The sequence below is a fragment of the Protopterus annectens genome, chromosome 8.part0 (genome assembly GCF_019279795.1).
Source record: "Protopterus annectens isolate FY-2018-M chromosome 8.part0, PAN1.0, whole genome shotgun sequence".
NCBI classification, from domain to species: Eukaryota; Metazoa; Chordata; order Ceratodontiformes; family Protopteridae; genus Protopterus; species Protopterus annectens.
In genome coordinates this window covers 61,966,644-61,986,164 of record NC_056741.1, presented here as the reverse complement: position 1 = coordinate 61,986,164, position 19,521 = coordinate 61,966,644, and the positions used below count along the sequence as shown (strand labels likewise).

Genomic DNA, 19,521 nt, shown 5'->3' with positions numbered 1-19,521 from the left:
TCTGAAACAGTCACCAAGGCCATTGACGAGGGGAAGGTGGTCCACACAGCCTACCTGGACCTCACAAAAGCCTTCGATACAATACCCCACTTGGGCATTATAGATAAGCTCACCAGCTTAAATATAAACCCCTATGTCACTAGATGGGTTGCAAACTGGCTCAAGGACAGAACCCACATGGCTAGAATTGCTGGAGCCATGTCAGACTCCAAACCAGTTACAAGTGGCGTTCCGCAAGGCTCAGTCCTGGGACCTCTCTTGTTCGGTATATATTTCTCGGAAGTACAGGCCAACATGGAAAGACTGTGGCTGACCAAGTTCACAGATGACTGCAAACTGGGTGCCATAATCGACTCTCCAGCTGACACAAGCATCCTCCAAAAGGGCCTCATAGAAACAGACAACTGGTGCCAGAGCCATGGCCTCAAGCTAAACGCCAAAAAGTGTATAGTCATCCCCTTTGGCAAAACAAAGTGCCACAAATTACCACATAAGTGGTAATCCATTAAGTACAGAAGAAGTAATTAGGGACCTGGGGACCCAATTTGATAGCAATCTCTCATTTGACAACAACGTGGCCAAAGTGGTTAGAAAAAAACATTTTATATAGCCCACCTGATGATGAAGGGATTCACATCTAGATCAGGGGAGGTCATCGTGCCTCTTTACTCATCCCTCATCAGGCCCATAGTTGAGTACAATGCCCCTTTTGGGATGTACCTTACCAGACACCTGCAGTAACTGGAAAGACCCCAAAAGTACCTCACCAAGAGGATCAAAGGGCTCAAACAGATGCCATATGCTGCCCGGTTAAAGAAACACCAGCTCTACTCAGTGGCATACCGCCTGCTCAGAGGCAATCTGTGCCTGACGTTTAAAGCCATGTCCAACCCAGAATTAATGGACATGCTGCACCTCAGAAAATCCAAATCCCATCGAGCTACGCGCTCGAGAGACTTGAACCTTAGCACTGAAATAAATAGGACATGCTGGAGGGACAGATTCATAACCCAGAGGCTGCCTTCACTCTGGAATAAAATCCCAGTCCAGGTTAGGCAGAGTCCCTCATTGACTCTCTTCAAGAGGAATCTTGATGAGTGGATGGGAGATCATAGGTTTAGCCCGGGTATCACTTCTGTGTCACTGTTAGACAGAGGCACAGTATACTAACTCTAAAAAGGGCATAGCAAAATTAATTTAAAATGGGTGGCGAAAGCCAAACACACTCTGGCTAGGCTTATAAATGCCCTAGGGCAGATAGCCTAGTATGAACCTATGAACCTCGATATATATATCTATATATATATATATATATATATATATATATATATATATATATATATTTATACACACACACACACAGACACACACACACACACACACACACACACACACACACACACACACACACACACACACACACACACACACACACACACACAAAACTACAAAACTAAATAAAGTTCTAACTATAGAGTAGCCTGGAAGAGCCCTGTTTAAAAAAAAGTGAAGATTGATCGACATCAGTAAGAGCACTCCCCCTGCTGGTGTAATGATCAAATGTCATTTACTAGAAGAACACATGCAATTACTTCATCTTCTTTTTCTCAACAATTAGCACAGAGGCCCAAATTCAGAGACATTTTTTAAATATTATCTCAATTTGCTTTGAAGGCTAACAGAACAAGTTTTGCATCAACAAGCCTTTTGTATGAACTATTATGTTTTGCATTAGTAACTGACTCTGATTCTTAGTTATTTACCAGAAAAATCTAATTTTACAAGCCACAGGGTAAAAATATGTGACAAAATCAAGGACATTCTGCAGACTTGGGGACAGTTGACAGGTTTGTGTGTATCGCTTTAAATCTATTTTAATTTAAGAAATGAAAATGAGAAATATGAAATGCCATAACGTGGGCATATACTAAACTGCTAGACATTTTGTTTTGCATTATCAAATGTTTTCCCTGCACTCTGGTTTGCTGTGGGTGTTTTGGAGTACGCTGAACAAGAGGGATGAACTCTTTCTTCACACATTTGAACTTTCTGAGGGAAAATTGTATTTTAGAAACAAATCAAAAAACATTTTATTGAAATATAATGACAGCCACCAGCATGACCAAATATTTCTTGACAGTTCCTAAAATATCCACCTAGTTTACCCTGAAATGATGGAGTTTAATCTTCATCTAAAAATCAATGTTTGAGTCAAATTTCAGAGAGTCTGGTGTTCCACAGAGAGAGAGAGATAGATAGAGAGAGAGAGAGAGGAAATTTCATAAACATAAATTGTTTTATCTGATAATAAAATATTTCTATGAATGAAACTTTTTTAAACAATCTTGCTAATATAAAGACTTTTCTCTTTTTCAACAGGAAATTTGGAATAGGCTTCTGTTCCTTTCTGGCAGAAGGAGACAGTACAGCATTTTTGTACGTGTATCGACAACATCAGCAACAGAAAAAGATGGGAATAGAATGGTTTCTAATGTGCATATTACTCTGGTCAACCTTTGGTAAAGTTACTGTTTGTGGTCTCTTATTACCTTTGTTTGCAAGAATGTTTCCACAGTTTTTCCTAAATTTCACTTACTTTGAACCTTTCAAGATCTGGGTCTAGCAAACCCTAAGAAACTGCTGGTAACATGCTACATTGTAAGAAACTGCTAGTAACATGCTAACATCATAAGAAACTGCTGTTTGTGCTTTTCTGAGGGCAGACTGTGAGTCGAACAAAGGTAGGTAGTCGCTTGCCTACCTGGCTCCAGACATCTGGAAGTCCTTTCCTTCTCTTATTCAGATGAGCGAATGTGAGGCCTCTACTAGGAGATTATTAAAGTATTATCTGATCAATGGAGTATATATCGGGGTCCAATTTAGGATCATGTTTTAGCTTAATACACATTTCTGGGAAACCGTCGTGGTGACCTTAGTTTCATAGGTAGTGTTGTAGAAACAATGGGCCTGATTCTAAGACTTCCCGTCAGTGTAAGTGAGCTGCAGTGGTGTATTTCACCAGAGTAAATTACTTACACCAATAACAAGTCTTTTGGAATCTGTCCCCCATTTCTTTATATTTAAGCCTTACCCTGGAGGAACTCACTTACAGTTTTCTTTGGAATCACAGCAGGCTTACACCAGAATAATTATTTTGGAATCTGGCCCAATAATATAAAGAAACAATACTCTGAAATTATAACAAAAGCAGGTGACATTTTATTTCTCTCTTGATCAATAACATTTTCACCACTATGTATTTGTAACTATCCTTTCAGAACTCTCAGACTGTCAGTTTCAAAGAACACTTAGCTGTCTGAACCTTTGATGTTTTATTACAAATTGTAACAGGATGGGCATAAGTTAACTAAAATGTTACGATTATTATAAAGATGTCACTTCATTTTTATTGGATATTCATTAGTTTTTCTAAGAAATTATTAAAATTTTATTATCAAATGTTCTTGAAGATTTGGACAGTTTGTCTTTAGATAACTTTTATTTAAAATGGCAAATGTGTGATACAATCTAGAAGTGCATGTTTAATAAATCACTATATGATGACACATTTGGCCTTGCAGAAACAGTGAATTTCTATGTAAAAGAAGGTACAGATGCAATAATTACAATTATTCAGGAAACAGACAAGTTACATACTGTAATTTATATTTCTGATATACTTATGGCTACCATGCAAATCACAGATAGTTACTTACAGGTGATTTCAGACATATGACATTATGTAAAAGGCACATTAAATGATACGTGAACAGCTGCATTAAAACTGCAGCTGTCACTGTGCATTACTTTCAGTAGATGTAATAATCCTTGCTCTTGGAACTTGTAGTATCATAAATGAAGGCCTGCTGGCCTTTTTGTTTTTGTTATCTGACACAGGTCAGGTTTACATGCATAGGTTCATAGGTTCATATGTTGGTACTAGGCTATTGGCCCTAGGGCCTGTACAAGCCTAGCTATAACAATTCCTTGGATATTTCTTCCCACAATATTCACTTCCCTGGACCTCTGTCTAGCAGTGTGACTGACATGATCCTCGGGGTGAATTTCCTGTCTCCCATTCAATCATCAAGGTTCCTTTTGAAGCAGGCCAAGGAGGCGCTCTGCTTGACATGTATGGGCAGTCTATTCCAAAGTATGGGGAGTCTCTGAGTCAGGAACCTATCCCTCCAGCATGTTTTGCTCATTCTGATGACCAGGTTTAGATCCCTGGAGTGTGTGGCTCTGAGGGATTGGGATTTATTTAAGTTGAGCATGTCCAAGAGCTCAGGGATTGACATGGCTTTGTATGTTAAGCAGAGATCACCTCTGAGTAGACGATATGCAACAGAGTATAGCTGGAGTTTTTTTAGATGGTTAGCATAGGGCATCTAATTTAGACCTGTGATTCTTTTAGTGAGGTATTTCTGTGGCCTTTCCAAATGGAAATACATACCAAATGGGGTGTTATACTCTATAATGGGTCTAATGAAGGATGAGTACAGTGGGAGAATGACCTCCTTTTTTCTGGATGAAAAGCCCTTAGTGATGAGGTGTGCCAGATAGAAGGATTTCCTGACTGTTGTGGCAATGTGGTTATCGAAGGTGACACCACTGTCCACCTGTGTCCCTAAGTCTCTTATCACACTTTCGATGTTTAGTGTACTGCAACCTATGTGGTAATTTATGGGTACATGTTTTTTCCAAAGGGATAAATATACATTTCTTGGCATTAAGCTTGAGCCCATGGCTCTGGCACCAGGCATCTGTTTCTCTAAGGTCCTATTGTAGAATATCCACATCATTTTGGTATTCAATAATGGCTCCCAGTTTGCAGTCATCTGTGAACTTTGTTAGCCAGAGTCCTTTAGTGTTGGTCTGTACTTCAGAGAAGTAGATGCCAAACAAGAGTGGTCCCAGGACTGAAGCCTGAGGTACTTCACTTGTCACTTGTCTGGAGTTGGATTTGGAGTCAGCTACTTTTACAGCCTGTGTTCTGTCAGCAAGCCAGCTGGCAATCCATTGAGTGAAGTAGAGATATATGCCCAGCTTAGTAAGTTTATCTATGAGTCCAGAGTGGGGGATGGTGTTGAAGGCCTTGGCAAGGTCCAGATAGGCTGTGTGGACCACCTTACCCTCGTCCACAGCTCTGGAAACTGATTCGAAGAAGTCAGTCAAGTTCAGGAGACAAAATCAGCCCTTCATGAACCCAAACTGGGTGGTGTCCACTGTTTGAAGGTTGCCAATGTCTTTGTTTATAAGTTCCGTGATAATGCGTTCCATGCCCTTGCAGATCAGGCTCATCAGACTGATGGGACGGTAGTTCCCATGATCCAAGGTGGATCCCCCCTTGTGGAGTGGGATAACTGTAGCTGTGCACCACTCAGTGGGCACGAAGCCTGAGGTGAGGCTATGATTAAACATGACACTTAGGTGAGGTGCCAGTTCATTTTGTACTTCATGTAGTACACAGCCTGGGATGTCATGTGGTCCAATGGATGCTGTATTTTTAGCTTTGGAGAGTATGGTTTCTACCTGTGTGGCCATGATTATCAGAATTTGACAATATTTTGGTATTGAGATGGGCCCTTTAGGGGGTGAGAGGGGGATGAAGTTGTCACTAAATCGATCTGCCAGGATATTGGCAATATCCTTGGGATCAGTATATTTAATGCCATTCTGTTGTAGCTCAGAGCAGATCTGAGCATTGCCATTTAGATTCTTGACATAACTATAGAATGCCTTGTGGTTGTCTTTGGAATCTTTGGCAATTTTATTTTTGTACAGAAAAGTCCAATTAAAATAGCTAAGAGGCATCCACAGCTCGGCAACAAATCCAGTATGAGCAATATATGAAAAAGGAAATACTCCATTTATGTAAAATAAGTTCTGATTTTAATTCACATGCATCAGGTTAAGGCAGCACACAATTTTAATAGGGACAGGTATATCGTTCGTATTTATAAGTTCCAAGTTGAAGGCATATATTATAGTAAAGTTTATGCCGATACATTACACTTTGTGTTTAGATTGTAATCAACATGCTTTAGATAATTATTACAAGTTTCTTTTATATAAGCAAGCAGCACATGGTAAGAAACAGAGATAGTAGGTTATATGTACAGTTCGTACAGACATATACATATATTTTTTATATATAAAAATGTTTTTATAAGTATTTTGTGCACAGGTATAATAGTCAATATGATATAAAGACATCATTGAATTTGATTGTTTTAAGTATCAGAATATTAGGGTAGTTAGCCTGTGAAGTAGAAGTAAGTCTGTTTGCAGGAGTAGTTTACTTATTTCTCGAGTGTTTAATTCTTTCACTTTGAAAGAAAGGAAGTCATAGTACTGTTTTTAACCCAAGTGTATCTTTAAAATGTTTAATTGTTTAATAGGTTTTAACATGTGGTGATTATATAAAGAGATGATGATGATTTTTTGAATTTTAACAGTCTGATGAAGCTTTTGTGTGAAAGCGCTACCTGATGTATGCAAATTAAAATCAGAACTTATTTTACATAAACGGAGTATTTCCTTTTTCATATATTGCTCATACTGGATTTGTTGCCGAGCTGTGGTTGCCTCTTAGCTGTTTTAATAGGACTTTTCTGTGCTATACTACTTGCGAGCCAAGAGGTATTTATTCTGCTGGGAGCGTTCTTACATCTTAATACTTAATATTATTTTTGTAACTAGCTTTTGAGGATTTTATGAGGGGTCTCAGCTTCTTACTGAGGCTGGTGGTGGTGCACAAATAACATGATTACAGCTGTCAAAAAGAATCCAGTCTTAGGTTACACAACTGTGCACAATAATGAGCACACAACACAATTGTTGGTAAACTAGCTGTACCAACTTATCATGTGTCACAAGACATCAACTCTGATCACCGCAATGTAATGTAAGATTACGGTTTCTAAGTAATGATGGGATTCGAAAACACATTTCCACTACAGTATTTTATAAGCATGTAGCAGTCCAGGAGACTGTTTAAAAGCCAGGCCCAAGCTCCCATTGGCTCAGAGAACTGTCTAATTAAGTGACTTAATCAGAGTCACACAGTAAGCAAATGGAGGCTGAAAGAATCAAACCCTGGACTACAGGAATTAGCTCATTATCCTCTGTGTTGCCAGATTTATTTGCTCTAAAGATGATTTACTCAAATAGTACTGCCTGTGTTATATTTTATTGTGTTATAGGTTCTTGCTGTTATTGTTTAATGGATTTATTTAATAGTAAAATACATAAGGCCGCGCACTTCAAATAACAAACTTCAGCTTTACTACTGGATAAAATGAAAGATTTATTTTTAAACTATCAAAATACCAAATCAGTTTTGGCTTTATGTTTGTAAGCTTCTCAGTATATAAAAAGAGAGTATATATAAACTGGGATTCCATATACCTCAGTAAGCTTAGACTGAATGAGGTGCCCACTGATGGAGTCCATCTCAGTGAAGATGGAACTTTCCAATAAGTCTGGAGTATGTTTAGGGGATTGGTCCCCACATGGGAGTGCAGGGGTCCTTGCCCCTGCTGACTTTTTTTTCTTTTACATTCAAACTAAGTCATGACCAGTTGTCTTCAAGTGATTGCAAACTTGTTCAGATGTAACTCACAGTGGAAGCAATAAACTAAGAAGCTCATAACTCAGGTTAGATTTTCACTGACATGGCAATTTACTTCAGACATGTGACATTCATGCAGTCAGAAGTATAGCTAGGGTGGGGTGACAGGGCAGCCACCCCAGGCAGAAGGTGTTAAGGGGGCATGATTTGGAAATGCTGACTGGTCATCATATCTCTCAACTGTCCATATTTTCACAGAATGCCCAGATTTTGCCTCATATTTTGGTCTATTTCTCATAAAATTTGTTATTTTTCTGGCAAATAACTGGGGTGATCTGAAGACTGAAGTCACTAAATAATGACATACCTTTGAGTTTCAGCCTTCAAATCTTTCAGAAAATGTATGTTAACACAAACTCTGTTACTCTAGAAACTTTCTAAGATTATAACAGAAATATTTAAAATCTGTCCCTATTTCTGGGCCTTTCTCCACCCATTTTCTCAGGCTTCATCCCGATTTCTTGCACTAAGAATTTGGAGGTATGCTGGTGAGTCGTGTACTAATTTCACTAGTTTTGTTCAGGACTGAAGCAAGGTGCTCTCTGTGTGGTATAACTTGGAGCAAACTGTTTGCTGTTTTACTCTTCAACGTAGAGTTGATGGACTGCCAGCTCAGGGGTTGGCACTGAAAGCTAGCTGAGGTAGCTCCGGCTGTACATGCAATAAACATGGCTTTGCACAAGTAGTTTACATGTATACATTTTTGGAAAGTACATCAGAGTTTAGGATTACGGCCTAAACATATAGTGTACATGGTCATGACTTAATTATCTTCATCAATACAACTGATCCACTGGTTTTCAGTCAAGCTTAGTAGAGAAAACTTTCCCAAGCTTTAGCTCCTGTACTTCATCATTTTCTTCAGATTTGAAGGAAGCCACTCGAGAGCAAAGCTTACTCAACCATACAACCAATCACATAAGGCATGCCATTATTGTTGCACTGATCTGCCAGGACAGGGGCATTGTGTGGCTAGGATTGGGGTATTGTGTGGGAAGGGTGAGGAGAATGAATCATGACTACACAGATCTTTCTTTATGGTAAGTATATGACTTTTGTATCTGGCCTGATCTGCTTTGTGATATCTTGCAAGAGGGATCTGCTAGATCATATGGTTGCCATAAATTCCATAATTTTAAGACACATGGTTAGTGACATAAATGAGCTTTAAAAGAATGTTGCCACTGTACATTGAATGAGAAGAATCCTTTCTGGGGGAATACTAGGCCTGATAAAATACACGGAGGAATGGATTTCTGGCTGTATTGTCTCTAGACAAACTGGTTTCTCCACAGGATTGTCATCTCTATCTCTTCCACTCCTTAGGAAGGAGAAACCTTGACATCCTTCAGGCTCTGTGTCACTGCAGTCATATGACCATACATTTCATAAACAATGTAAGGGTTAAGGTGAGTCTGAATGGAAGGGCCCTGAAATCTTAGTGTCTGGCTCCTACTTAGAAGTACAGAAACTTCCATGACTCCTTGGAGATTTTTATGTGTATGTAGGCTTCCTTCAGGTCCAAAGATCACATCCAGTCTCCTCTTGACAAGCAAGGCAGAACTAACTGAACCATGATCCCCTGGAACTTTTTCTTTGCTTTGGATAGAACCAGTATGCCTGCAGTCCTCTCTGGTCAGTGGAACTTCCAGAATGGCCCTTTTCTGTAGGTGGTTTAAGACGTCTGTTTTTGCTATCCTCTTCTGCATGAGATGGGGAAGTAGAGAAGGTGAAGGGAGTACAGCTGGGGAATAGAGAGACCAGGATTCACTATCCTCTGGACATTATATCTTAAGTCCAAGTGTCACATGTGATGTAAATCCGTGCTGCCAGATGGAGTGAAAAATGGCCCCCAAATGCTTCTAGAAATCTGTCCAGACTGGAGTCCAAAGTAACCTAGACAGGCCAAGAATTCTTATCACTACACTGGATTTTACTTCAGAAACCTACAACGTGTCTGAGCTTATCTTTGTTTGGATTGCTGGAGCATCTGCTGCTGCTGTTGGCTTTGCATTCTTGAAAAAGAGCATTGCAGAGCCTTTAACACTAATAGACATAAAAATGTTTTTTTCCATCTTTCTGTTTTCCAGTTTATCCTTAACCTGAGGCCTGAACATGCCAGTATCATTAACAAGAACATTAAGGAAAGACACTTTACAATTCTTATCAAAATCAGTGAAGTAAAGCCAGGAATGATGGCATACAGCAGCTACTGTACTGGTCTTCCTGCATGATCCCCTGTGTTGGGATTCAAGTGCACAGTGAGGTTGAAAATAGTAGATACGGAACCTGCCTTGGTGGAGAGTTTGATATGAGCTCTCTATCAGACACTTTCTTCAGTGTTTTGGATGTTATGCTGATGACATCACACTGACACATCAGCTTGTATAACAAATAGCTAAGCAGTCCTAATTAAAACATCTGGGATAAGTGGTTCCATTTCCCAAAGTTATCTAACATCCAGTATTCTGTCCCTATTGGGATGGACAACTAGACTTTGACATTTAGGAACCGTCTTAAGGCCTTTACAGTGATAGCGTAGCCTATGTTTGGATTCTTATAGGTTCATAGGTAAATACTAGACTAACTGCCCTGAAGGGGCACTTTAAGCCTATCAATAACCTGAGGTCATAAACAAACCCTGTACCTTGTGTTTAGGAGGTAAGGAGCTTAACTGATGGCAAACTGGCCCTTGATCCACAAATTTCAGTCTTTAGGAGTCTGGAGGATCCTGTTCAATCTCCTAGGCACAGTTGCTTTGACATCAGGCTCCTTCCAAGCATCAATAGAGACAAGAGCAATCATCTTGTTCACATGCTGATCCAAGACAGTGATGGAAACAATCAAAAGGCCTCCTGTAGGATCTTCTCTGGAGATGGGGGGAGCACCAGCTGACTTCCTGCACCCTGCATCATTTGGAGAATCTCCCCAAATTTGTGATCATCTCAGATGAGACCTATGGTATCCACTTTGCATTCGTTATTCATGTCTAGTATCCCCTGCATCATTTGGAGAATCTCCCCAAATTTGTGATCATATCAAATAAGACCTATGGGATCCACTTTGCCTTTGTTATTCACGTCTAGTATCTCCTGCATCATTTGGAGAATCTCCCCAAATTTTTGGTCATCTCAGATAAGACCTATGGGATCCACTTTGCCTTTGTTATTCATGTCTAGTATCCCCTGCATCATTTGGAGAATCTCTCCAAATTTGTGATCATCTCAGATGAGACCTATGGGATCCACTTTGCCTTCATTATTCATGTCTAGTATCCCCTGCATCATTTGGAGAATCTCCCCAAATTTGTGATCATATCAGATGAGACCTATGGGATCCACTTTGCTTTCGTTATTCATGTCTAGTATCCCCTGCATCATTTGGAGAATCTCCCCAAATGTGTGATCATCTCAGATAAGACCTATGGGATCCACTTTGCCTTCGTTATTCATGTCTAGTATCCCCTGCATCATTTGAAGAATCTCCCCAAATGTGTGATCATCTCAGATAAGACTTACAGGATCCACTTTGTCTTCATTATTCATGTCTAGTATCAGACACTCAACAGGAGAAATGCTCTCTCTCTCTTTCTCTCTCTCTCTCTCTCTCTCTCTCTCTCTCTTTCTTGAGCAGATTTCTCTAACTCTTTAATGAGGAGTGCTCCAGGGAGGTTAACAAAGGGAAAAGCTAATAATTGTACACCCTGATCCAGTCCTGCCATTGTCCCTCTGATCCTCTGCCCCAGTGGTCCACAGATCAGGATGTTTCACAAAGACACCTGGATTGGTTTCAAAGTGAATTTGGGAGTTTAGCAGATGCCACTGGAATCCCGTAAAGTGAAGAATTTTACATCACAACTGAGGATGATGTCAGAATCTTTGTTGACACTTAGAGGATTGATGCAGAAGAATCTGTACCAAATACCATCACCAGCAGTGCCAATAAGCCCTACATCAGGATATCTAATGGACCAGCACTGACGTCTAATGCTGCAGTATCTCCTTATCCCAGCAACAGCACCAGGGCTCTTGGCATCAAGGTCTCCAAGGATGAAAACTGTGACCTGCAATGCAGTGCCAAGAGTATTAGTACCAACATTAAAAACTTACTTCAGGACTGTTCCTTCTACTATTAATGGATAGAGACAGCTCCTAAATGTTTTATCCCTTGCATGAGTACCTTCAAATAATCAGTGGTGTAATCCCAGTTATTCTCATTAGGGGTAATATTTTATTACCAGCAATACAATGGGTAAGGTTAATCTATAGCCAAATAGGATATGTTAATTCAAGCCAAAAAGGAAAATTAGCTAGACCTAAAATGGCCTGCAAGGACAGCTAGTCTAGTACTTACCTATGAACCTATCAATTTGTGAACATCAATTCTGAAGTGTTAAGTCTGAATTCCAGTGACAAGAAAATATTCAGCACCAAAGGGTCTGATGTCAAAGTCATTGATGCCAAAAGCTGTACTGATGAGGAACTGTCCAAAACAAGCACACATTTTATAGATTCATAGCTGCATACTAAAGTAACAACCAGTGGGGCCTTTATAAGCCTAGCCAAGTATCTCAGTTGTATCCTGTATGTTTATATGTTTTAGAGGTTATTTTAAGGAGTATATGCAAGCTAGGGCAAGATTTACCAGCTGTCTTTGTCCATTATAGACATAGGTGCTAGACCTGGGGTGTATTCAGATTTCCCATCCACTCGTCCAGGTTTCTCTTGAATAGGGTTAAGGAAAAGATCTGCTTCACATGGATGAGAATTCTATCCAGAGAAGGGGAAATTCTGTGAGAAATGTACCTGTCACTCCAACCAGTTCTGTTTATGTCACAAAGTTTAAATCATTAGATCAAGTAATTCTGATGCTACTCACCTTACAGATATGCAAAAGGTCCATCAGCGTGGGATCCAAGGATGCTTTGTATGCCAGGCATAGAGCATCTCAACACTCTGTAGGAAACAGAGTACAGCGATAGGGCTTTGAGGTGATCTGCATAGAATATCCTGTTAGCACCCTATGTTCTTTTTGAGAGGAACCTCTGCAGATATTCCAGTTGTTGCAGGTGCCAAATGAGGCATTGTACTCAATGACTGACCTGATGAGGGAAGAATACAGTGGAATTATGACTTCACTGGACCTAGATGCCTTATCCTTGCTTAAAAGTTGAACAGCAAAGAATGATTTACTACCTGCATGTTGGTTGAAAGCCACGTTACTATCTACACACATACCCAAATCCCTGACTACTGGTTCTACTCTCAGGGGTGTGTTATTGATGAAGTATTTTCCCAAGGTGGCTGACTTCCCAAAACATACTATTAGCTATTTTTTGGCACTGAGTTTTAAGCTGGGGCTTTGGCATTGGTCATTTGTCTGTTTTTGTCCTTCTTGTAGGATGTTAGTGTCTTGCGGGGATTCTATGACTGCTACGAGTTTGTAATCATCTGCTGCTAAGCTGGTCAGCCAGAGGCCCTTGACATTGGCCTTGACTTCTGAGAAGCAGAATCCAAAAAAAAGCAGACTCAGCATAAAACCTGAGGGACTCCACTAGTGACTGGACACTTTATGGAAGTGGTCTCTCCTATCCTAATTTCCTGGTTCTTATCTGAGAACCAGCTGTCTATCCAGCAAGTAAAATAGGGGTTTATGCCAATATGAATAAGTATGTTTCCAATGCCTGAGTAGGTATTGGATCACATGCTTTAACCAGGTCAAGGTAGACAGTATGCACAGTTTTGCCCTCATCCATTGCCTTTGTGATCTTCTCAAAGAAGTCCACCAACTGAGTAGATATAACCCACCCTTGATGAAGCCAGACTGAATTGGATATGGTGTTTGAATGTTTTCTTTGTCCTTATTAATCACTTCCCTGACAATTATTTCCATGGCTTTGCATATGAGATTTGCCAGACTTATGAGTCTGTAGTTCCCAGGCTCCATTGATGGACTGCCCTTGTGTAGTGGGATGACCATTGCAATTCTCCATTCACACAGCACAAAGCCTTTCTGGAGGCTATGGTTAAACAGTGAATCCAGTAGTTTAGACAGGTTATGTTTCAGGCTTTTTAGGAAGCATCCTAATTAATGCAGTGATTTTTGGCCTTAGAGAGTGCATCTAGGACCTGATCCCAAGTGATGGGTGGTGGGGTTGTTGGCATTTCCTGTGGGCAACCAGTGGACAAAGAGGGGGCAAAACTGAAACTAAATTTTTGTTCAGTAGATTTGCTATGTCTTCTGGCTCCATGTTGGTCGGTCCATGTACAATCAGTTCTGCACACTGCTGTGTGCTGCCTTTTAGGTTTCAGAAATAATCTAATGAAAAGCTTGTAAATGTCCTTTACCTGGGAGGTTATCTTTACCTCAAATGTGGCTTTAGTAGACTTAATTTCTCCTCTGAGTTGTTTGTTTAGATTTTTAATTTGCCCTCTTAGTTGTTTGTTTAGATTTTTAATTTTCCCTCTTAGTTGTTTGTTTAGATTTTTAATTTGCCCTCAGTTGCTTGTTTAAATTGATGAGGATGTGTTTATCATGCTATGTATAACACTTCCTAATATTGGCTGTGACTTTTTTCTTTTGTTGTATAACCTGCTGAGGTTTGGCTTCCACCAAGGTGACTTGTTTTTTGAGATAGTTCTAGACTTATTTATGGCAGACAAAGCTTTTCTCTGTGCATTTAGTGACACTACTGTACAGGGTTTCTGTGAACAATTCCGCATAGGCAGCTGCATTCTCAGTGTTTGGGTGAGCTTGATATTTTGACATGTTATTGCTTAGTAGAATGAAGTTGGTCTTAGAATAGTTACTAAATGTTATAGGGTTCATCAGGGTAACAGAAATGACTTTTGTTACAAAGGAGGCAGCTTTGTGGCCTGACCTTATAAGACATGACACTACACTGGGGGAGGAGCACAGCATTCTCCTATGCTTGCAAGCACCAGGTAGCACATGTTTGCAAACCTAGTGGGCATATGGACTATTTAGTCTTACAAAGTCCAGGAATCTTTAGGCCTGCAGGTCTGGGGTCTTCTAAATATCCCACTTAATTGTTAGTTGAAGTTGCCCATGAATATTGTATTGGGTTGAATGGTGAGGCCCTCCAGTAAGTCCAAGTATGAGTTATGGGTTTCTTGGGTCATACAGATTGACCTATAGCTTGCAAGGATAGGATATGGGGCTTTGCCTGTGGAAATCTGAACATGGAGAAGTTCAAGTGCATTGTCCTGTTTGACTAGTCTTGAGGTGAGTTTGTTGTTGATATAGACTGAGACACCTCCACCTTTGGTCCCTACCTGTGCAGCAGCTGGCCTGAATGTGCACAAACATTGTGGTCCTGTACTGTCATGGTGCTCTGTGTGGCTTTAAACCATGTCTCTGTAACTGCACAGATGTCCACATTCTCCAAAATGAGGAGAGCCCAGATGGAGTAGAGTTTCTTGTTCAGGTTCCTGGCAATGAGCAGTAACACCTTAAGATTCCCTAGGGAAGGGTTGTCAGTTTGGCATTGCCTAAAAAAGGTACTATGGGGGAGAACAATGTTTTAGCCAATTGAAAGCCTAGAGGGCAGTGGTGCAGAACATTCTTGGCAAAGTAATGTGTTCTGTTAATCATATCCTCCATGTTAACATATATTGTAACTCCTTGGAATGACACTGGAATTTAAGCCAATTATCAAAGTCAATCATCTTTTGTTCATATAATGGCATTATCCTTTGTGAAGGTAGAATATTATTCATTACTAGGCATATGCTAGTCTGTGACACATAGTCTGAAAGTTCCATAATGTGTCTCTTCATATAGTCTGTGATGATAATATGAGGTACTGCCAGCCATGCCAGGGAGAAATAGGGCAGTGGATGCATGACTTGCACCAGCACAGCTACTGGAGTTTTGTAAATAGCTGTATGTCATTCGTATATCAAACTGATCTGTACAGATCCTTGTCCTTAAAATGCATTTGCGAGCTTTGCTTGTGTTAATTGTGTTAAACTGCATCAACAGTGCTTTGTGTCTTTCGGCTTTTCCCAGTTAGGGGTCACCACAGTGGAACTCCAGTCCGCTAATGCATCAACAGTGCACCCTGCTGAAATGAAGTGAAATGTGCATGTATTATAGTATCTGAATTAAATGTATATGTTTTAATAGAGGACACTGGTAAGCAATGGTTAACCAGCTGGCTTAATTGAAGAAAAATAAGGGAAATGTAAATGAGCTGTTAAGTCATTGAACATCACCCCACAGTGTTGAGTAGGACCAAAGATGGTAGGTCTGGGAGCAGACATTATCTGTTAGCTTTTGTAAAGAAGGGGGGAAGTGTTGTAAATGTTTCTGCCTCCTAAACACTGCCATAAAAGATCTAAATGTGTATTTTAGCAGTCTGCTAAAGTCGTGTCTCAAACTTTAAAAGGAGATATTGTGGTAACCTAGAGTCATGTGACCAGATGAGGTCATTCTGCAAGTCATCTTGGATATTATATTTTACATAGAGTAATCTCAGAATATAGAGCATTCTGTTTCGGAGCCTGACTAGAAAGACTGCTCACGTATTTCATCTTTCCTTGCCCAAGTAAGTTATTAAGGAACAGTAAATTCTCTTAGATTCAGTCAGGAATATAGTGAAGCTTAGTTTAGAGATTGTTCTTCTTTATTTGTTCATAGGTTCATAGGTTCATACTAGGCTATCTGCCCTAGGGCATTTATAAGCCTAGCCAGAATGTGTTTGGCTTTCGCCACCCATTTTAAATTTATTTTGCTATGCCCTTTTTCGAGGTTAGTATACTGTGCCTCTGTCTAACAGTGACACAGAATTGATACCCGGGGTAAACCTACGATCTCCCATCCACTCATCAAGATTCCTCTTGAAGAGAGTCAACGAGGGACTCTGCCTAACCTGTGGACTGGGATTTTGTTGTTATTCCAGAGTGAAGTGGAGCCTCTGGAGTTATGAATCTGTCCCACCAGCATGTCCTATTTATTTCAGTGCTGAGGTTCAAGTCTCTGTAGCATAGCTTCGATGGGATTTGGATTTTTCTCACGAGGTGCAACATGTCCATTAATTCTGGGTTGGACATGGCTTTATACGTCAGAGCACAGATGCAGCCTCTGAACAGGCGTGTATGCCACACTAGTAGAGAAACTGGAGTTTCTTTGTTGTTTGCTGAGGTTTGGCTTCCACCAAGATGATTTGTTTTTTTGAGATAATTCTAGACTTATTTATGGTAGACAAAGCTTTTCTCTGCGCATTTAGTGAGACTATTGTACAGGATTTCTGTGAACAATTCCGCATAGGCAGCTGTGTTCTCAGTGTTTGGGTGAGCTTGATATTTTGACATGTTATTGCTTAGTAGAAGGAAGTTGGTCTTAGAATAGTTACTAAAGGTTGAACTGCCAGGGTAACAGAAATGACTTTTGTTACAAAGGAGGCAGCTAGTGTCTGACCTTATAAGACATATATACCACACTGGGGAGAGCACAGCATTCTCCATGCTTGCAAGCACCAGGTGGCACATGTTTGCAAACCTAGTGGGCATGGACTATTTAGTCTTACAAGTCCAGGAATCTTTAGGCCTGCAGGTCTGGGGTCTTCTAAATATCCCACTTAATTGTTAGTTGAAGTGCTCATGAATATTGTATTGGGTTGAATGGTGAGGCCCTCCAGTAAGTCCAAGTATGAGTTATGGGTTTCTTAATATACAGATTGACCTATAGCTTGTGTGATAGGATATGGGGCTTTGCCTGTAAACTGAAATACGGAGAAGTTCAAGCATTGTCCCAAGGTTTGGACTAGTCTTGAGGTGAGTTTGTTGTTGATATAGACTGGAGACACCTCCAATTTTGATCCTCACGCAGTAGCTGGCCTGAATGTGCACAAACATTGTGGTCCTGTACTGTTGTGGTGCTCTGTGTGGCTTTTAAACCATGTCTCTGTGCAATAGATGTCCACATTTCCAAAAATGAGGAGAGCTCAGATGAGGAGTTTCATGTTCAGGTTCCTATAATGAGCAGTAACACTTTAAGATCTCTTTAGGAAGGGTTGGCCTGCACGTTTAAAAAGGTACTATGGGGAGAACAATGTTTTAGCCAATTGAAAGCCTAGAGGGTGGTGCAGTAGAAACATTCTTGGCAAAGCAATGTGTTCGTTAACCATATCCTCCATGTTAACATATATTGTAGAACTCTTTGAATGACAATTCAGAATTTAAGCCAATTATCAAAGTCATTCATCTTTTGTTTACATACAATGGCATTATCCTCAGAAGGTATATTATTCATTGCTAGGCATATGCTAGTCGTAACATATAGTCAGAACGCTCTATACGCGCCGCCTCTTCATATAGTCTCAGATGACAATATGAGGTACCGCCAGCCATGCCAGGAGAATAGGGCAGTGGATGCATGACTTGGCGCCAGCACAGCTACTGGAATTTGTAAATAGTTGCATAACACAGGCATCAAACTGATCTGTACAGATCCTTGTCCTGAAAATGTATTTGGCAGCTTTGCTTAGCATCAGGCAACCGCATCAACAGCGCTTTGTGTCTTTCGACTTTCTCAGTTAGGGGTCACCACAGTGAACTCCGTCCGCTAATGCACACAGCACCGTTGAAATGAAGTGAAATGTGCATGTATTATAGCATCTGAATTAAATGTATATGTTTTAATAGAGGACACTGGCACAGCAATGGTTAACCAGCTGGCTTAATTGAAGAAAATAAGGTAAATGGGGTCGAGCTGTTGGTCATTGAACATCACCCACAGTGTTGAGTAGGGACCAGAGATGGTAGGTCCGGGAACAGCCATGTCTGTTAGGCTTTTGTAAAGAAGGGGAAAGTGTTGTAAATGTTTCTGCCTCCTCAAGCACTGCCATAAAAGATCTAAATGTGATGAGCAGTCTGCTGTTTGTCTCAAACTTCAAAAAGGAGATAATAGGTAACCTAGAGTCATGTGACCAGAAGAGGTAATTCTGCAAGTCATCATGGGTATAATATTTTACAGGGAGTAACCTAAGAATATAGAGCATTCTGTTTGGGAGCCTGACTACATCACCACGATTTAATTCCTGCCTGCCCAAGTAAGTTATTAAGAACAGTAAATCTTCAGATTCAGTCAGGAATATAGTGAAGCTTAGTTTAGAGATTGCTCTTCTTTATTTGTTTGAGTCTGTCCATCAATGTTGTTTTCAACATTTTATGTGATTTGAACTGTGTGGTTTACTGTAAATATACATTCAATACTTCCCTGTTCTTTCATATATTTGAAACTTTTATGGTGGCTGGTCCTTAGTATATAAACTTTGAGAGTACTTATATTTATTTGGTAACACTGTGTGGGGCACTCCAGGAGGCCTAGCCATCTTAGTGAATTACTACCTTTTGTATTAGTATTAATATTACACAGTATAACTGTACACTCTTTGTTAAGGGCCTTTGAGTAGCTGATTGTGGACTGTCTGGTGGTAGTGGTAATTACCTTATAGTTTGGGCAGAAGGGGACAAGCTAGTAGACATGTGCCAGCCTTTCCCAGGTGTGTGTGTGTGTGTGTGTGTGTGTGTGTGTGTGTGTGTCTGTCTGTCTGCCTGTGTGTGTGTGTGTGTGTGTGTGTGTGTGTGTGTGTGTGTGTGTGTGTGTGTGTGTGTGTATGTGTGTGTGTGTGTGTGTGTGTGTGTGTGTGTGTGTGTGCATGCGTCAGCTACTTGGGGCAGGGACATGAAGGATTGGATTTACAGAAAGGGTGCTGGAGGACTTGGCTCGGACACTCGGCTGAGGACCTACCCCACAGCTGTACCACTGGGAAGTTTTATTGCAGATCTGGAGGGAGATAGATATAGAGACATCCAGACCCCAGGCTAAGTGTGTTCCCTGTGTGCTCTTAAGGGAAATTGTGC

At 40.4% G+C, this 19,521-nt stretch overlaps 1 protein-coding gene across 3 annotated transcripts in view; it reads left to right on the top strand.

The window, feature by feature from the left end:
• The window catches only part of LOC122808646, a 411,096-nt gene that overhangs the window by 201,416 nt on the left and 190,159 nt on the right, over window positions 1-19,521 (top strand). For all 3 annotated transcript variants that reach the window (XM_044079616.1, XM_044079615.1, XM_044079614.1), the window contains one exon: window positions 2,380-2,519. In XM_044079616.1, the coding sequence (XP_043935551.1) occupies window positions 2,471-2,519 (49 nt within the window). In that variant the 5' untranslated portion in view covers window positions 2,380-2,470. The remainder of the gene's footprint in view (window positions 1-2,379; window positions 2,520-19,521) is intronic.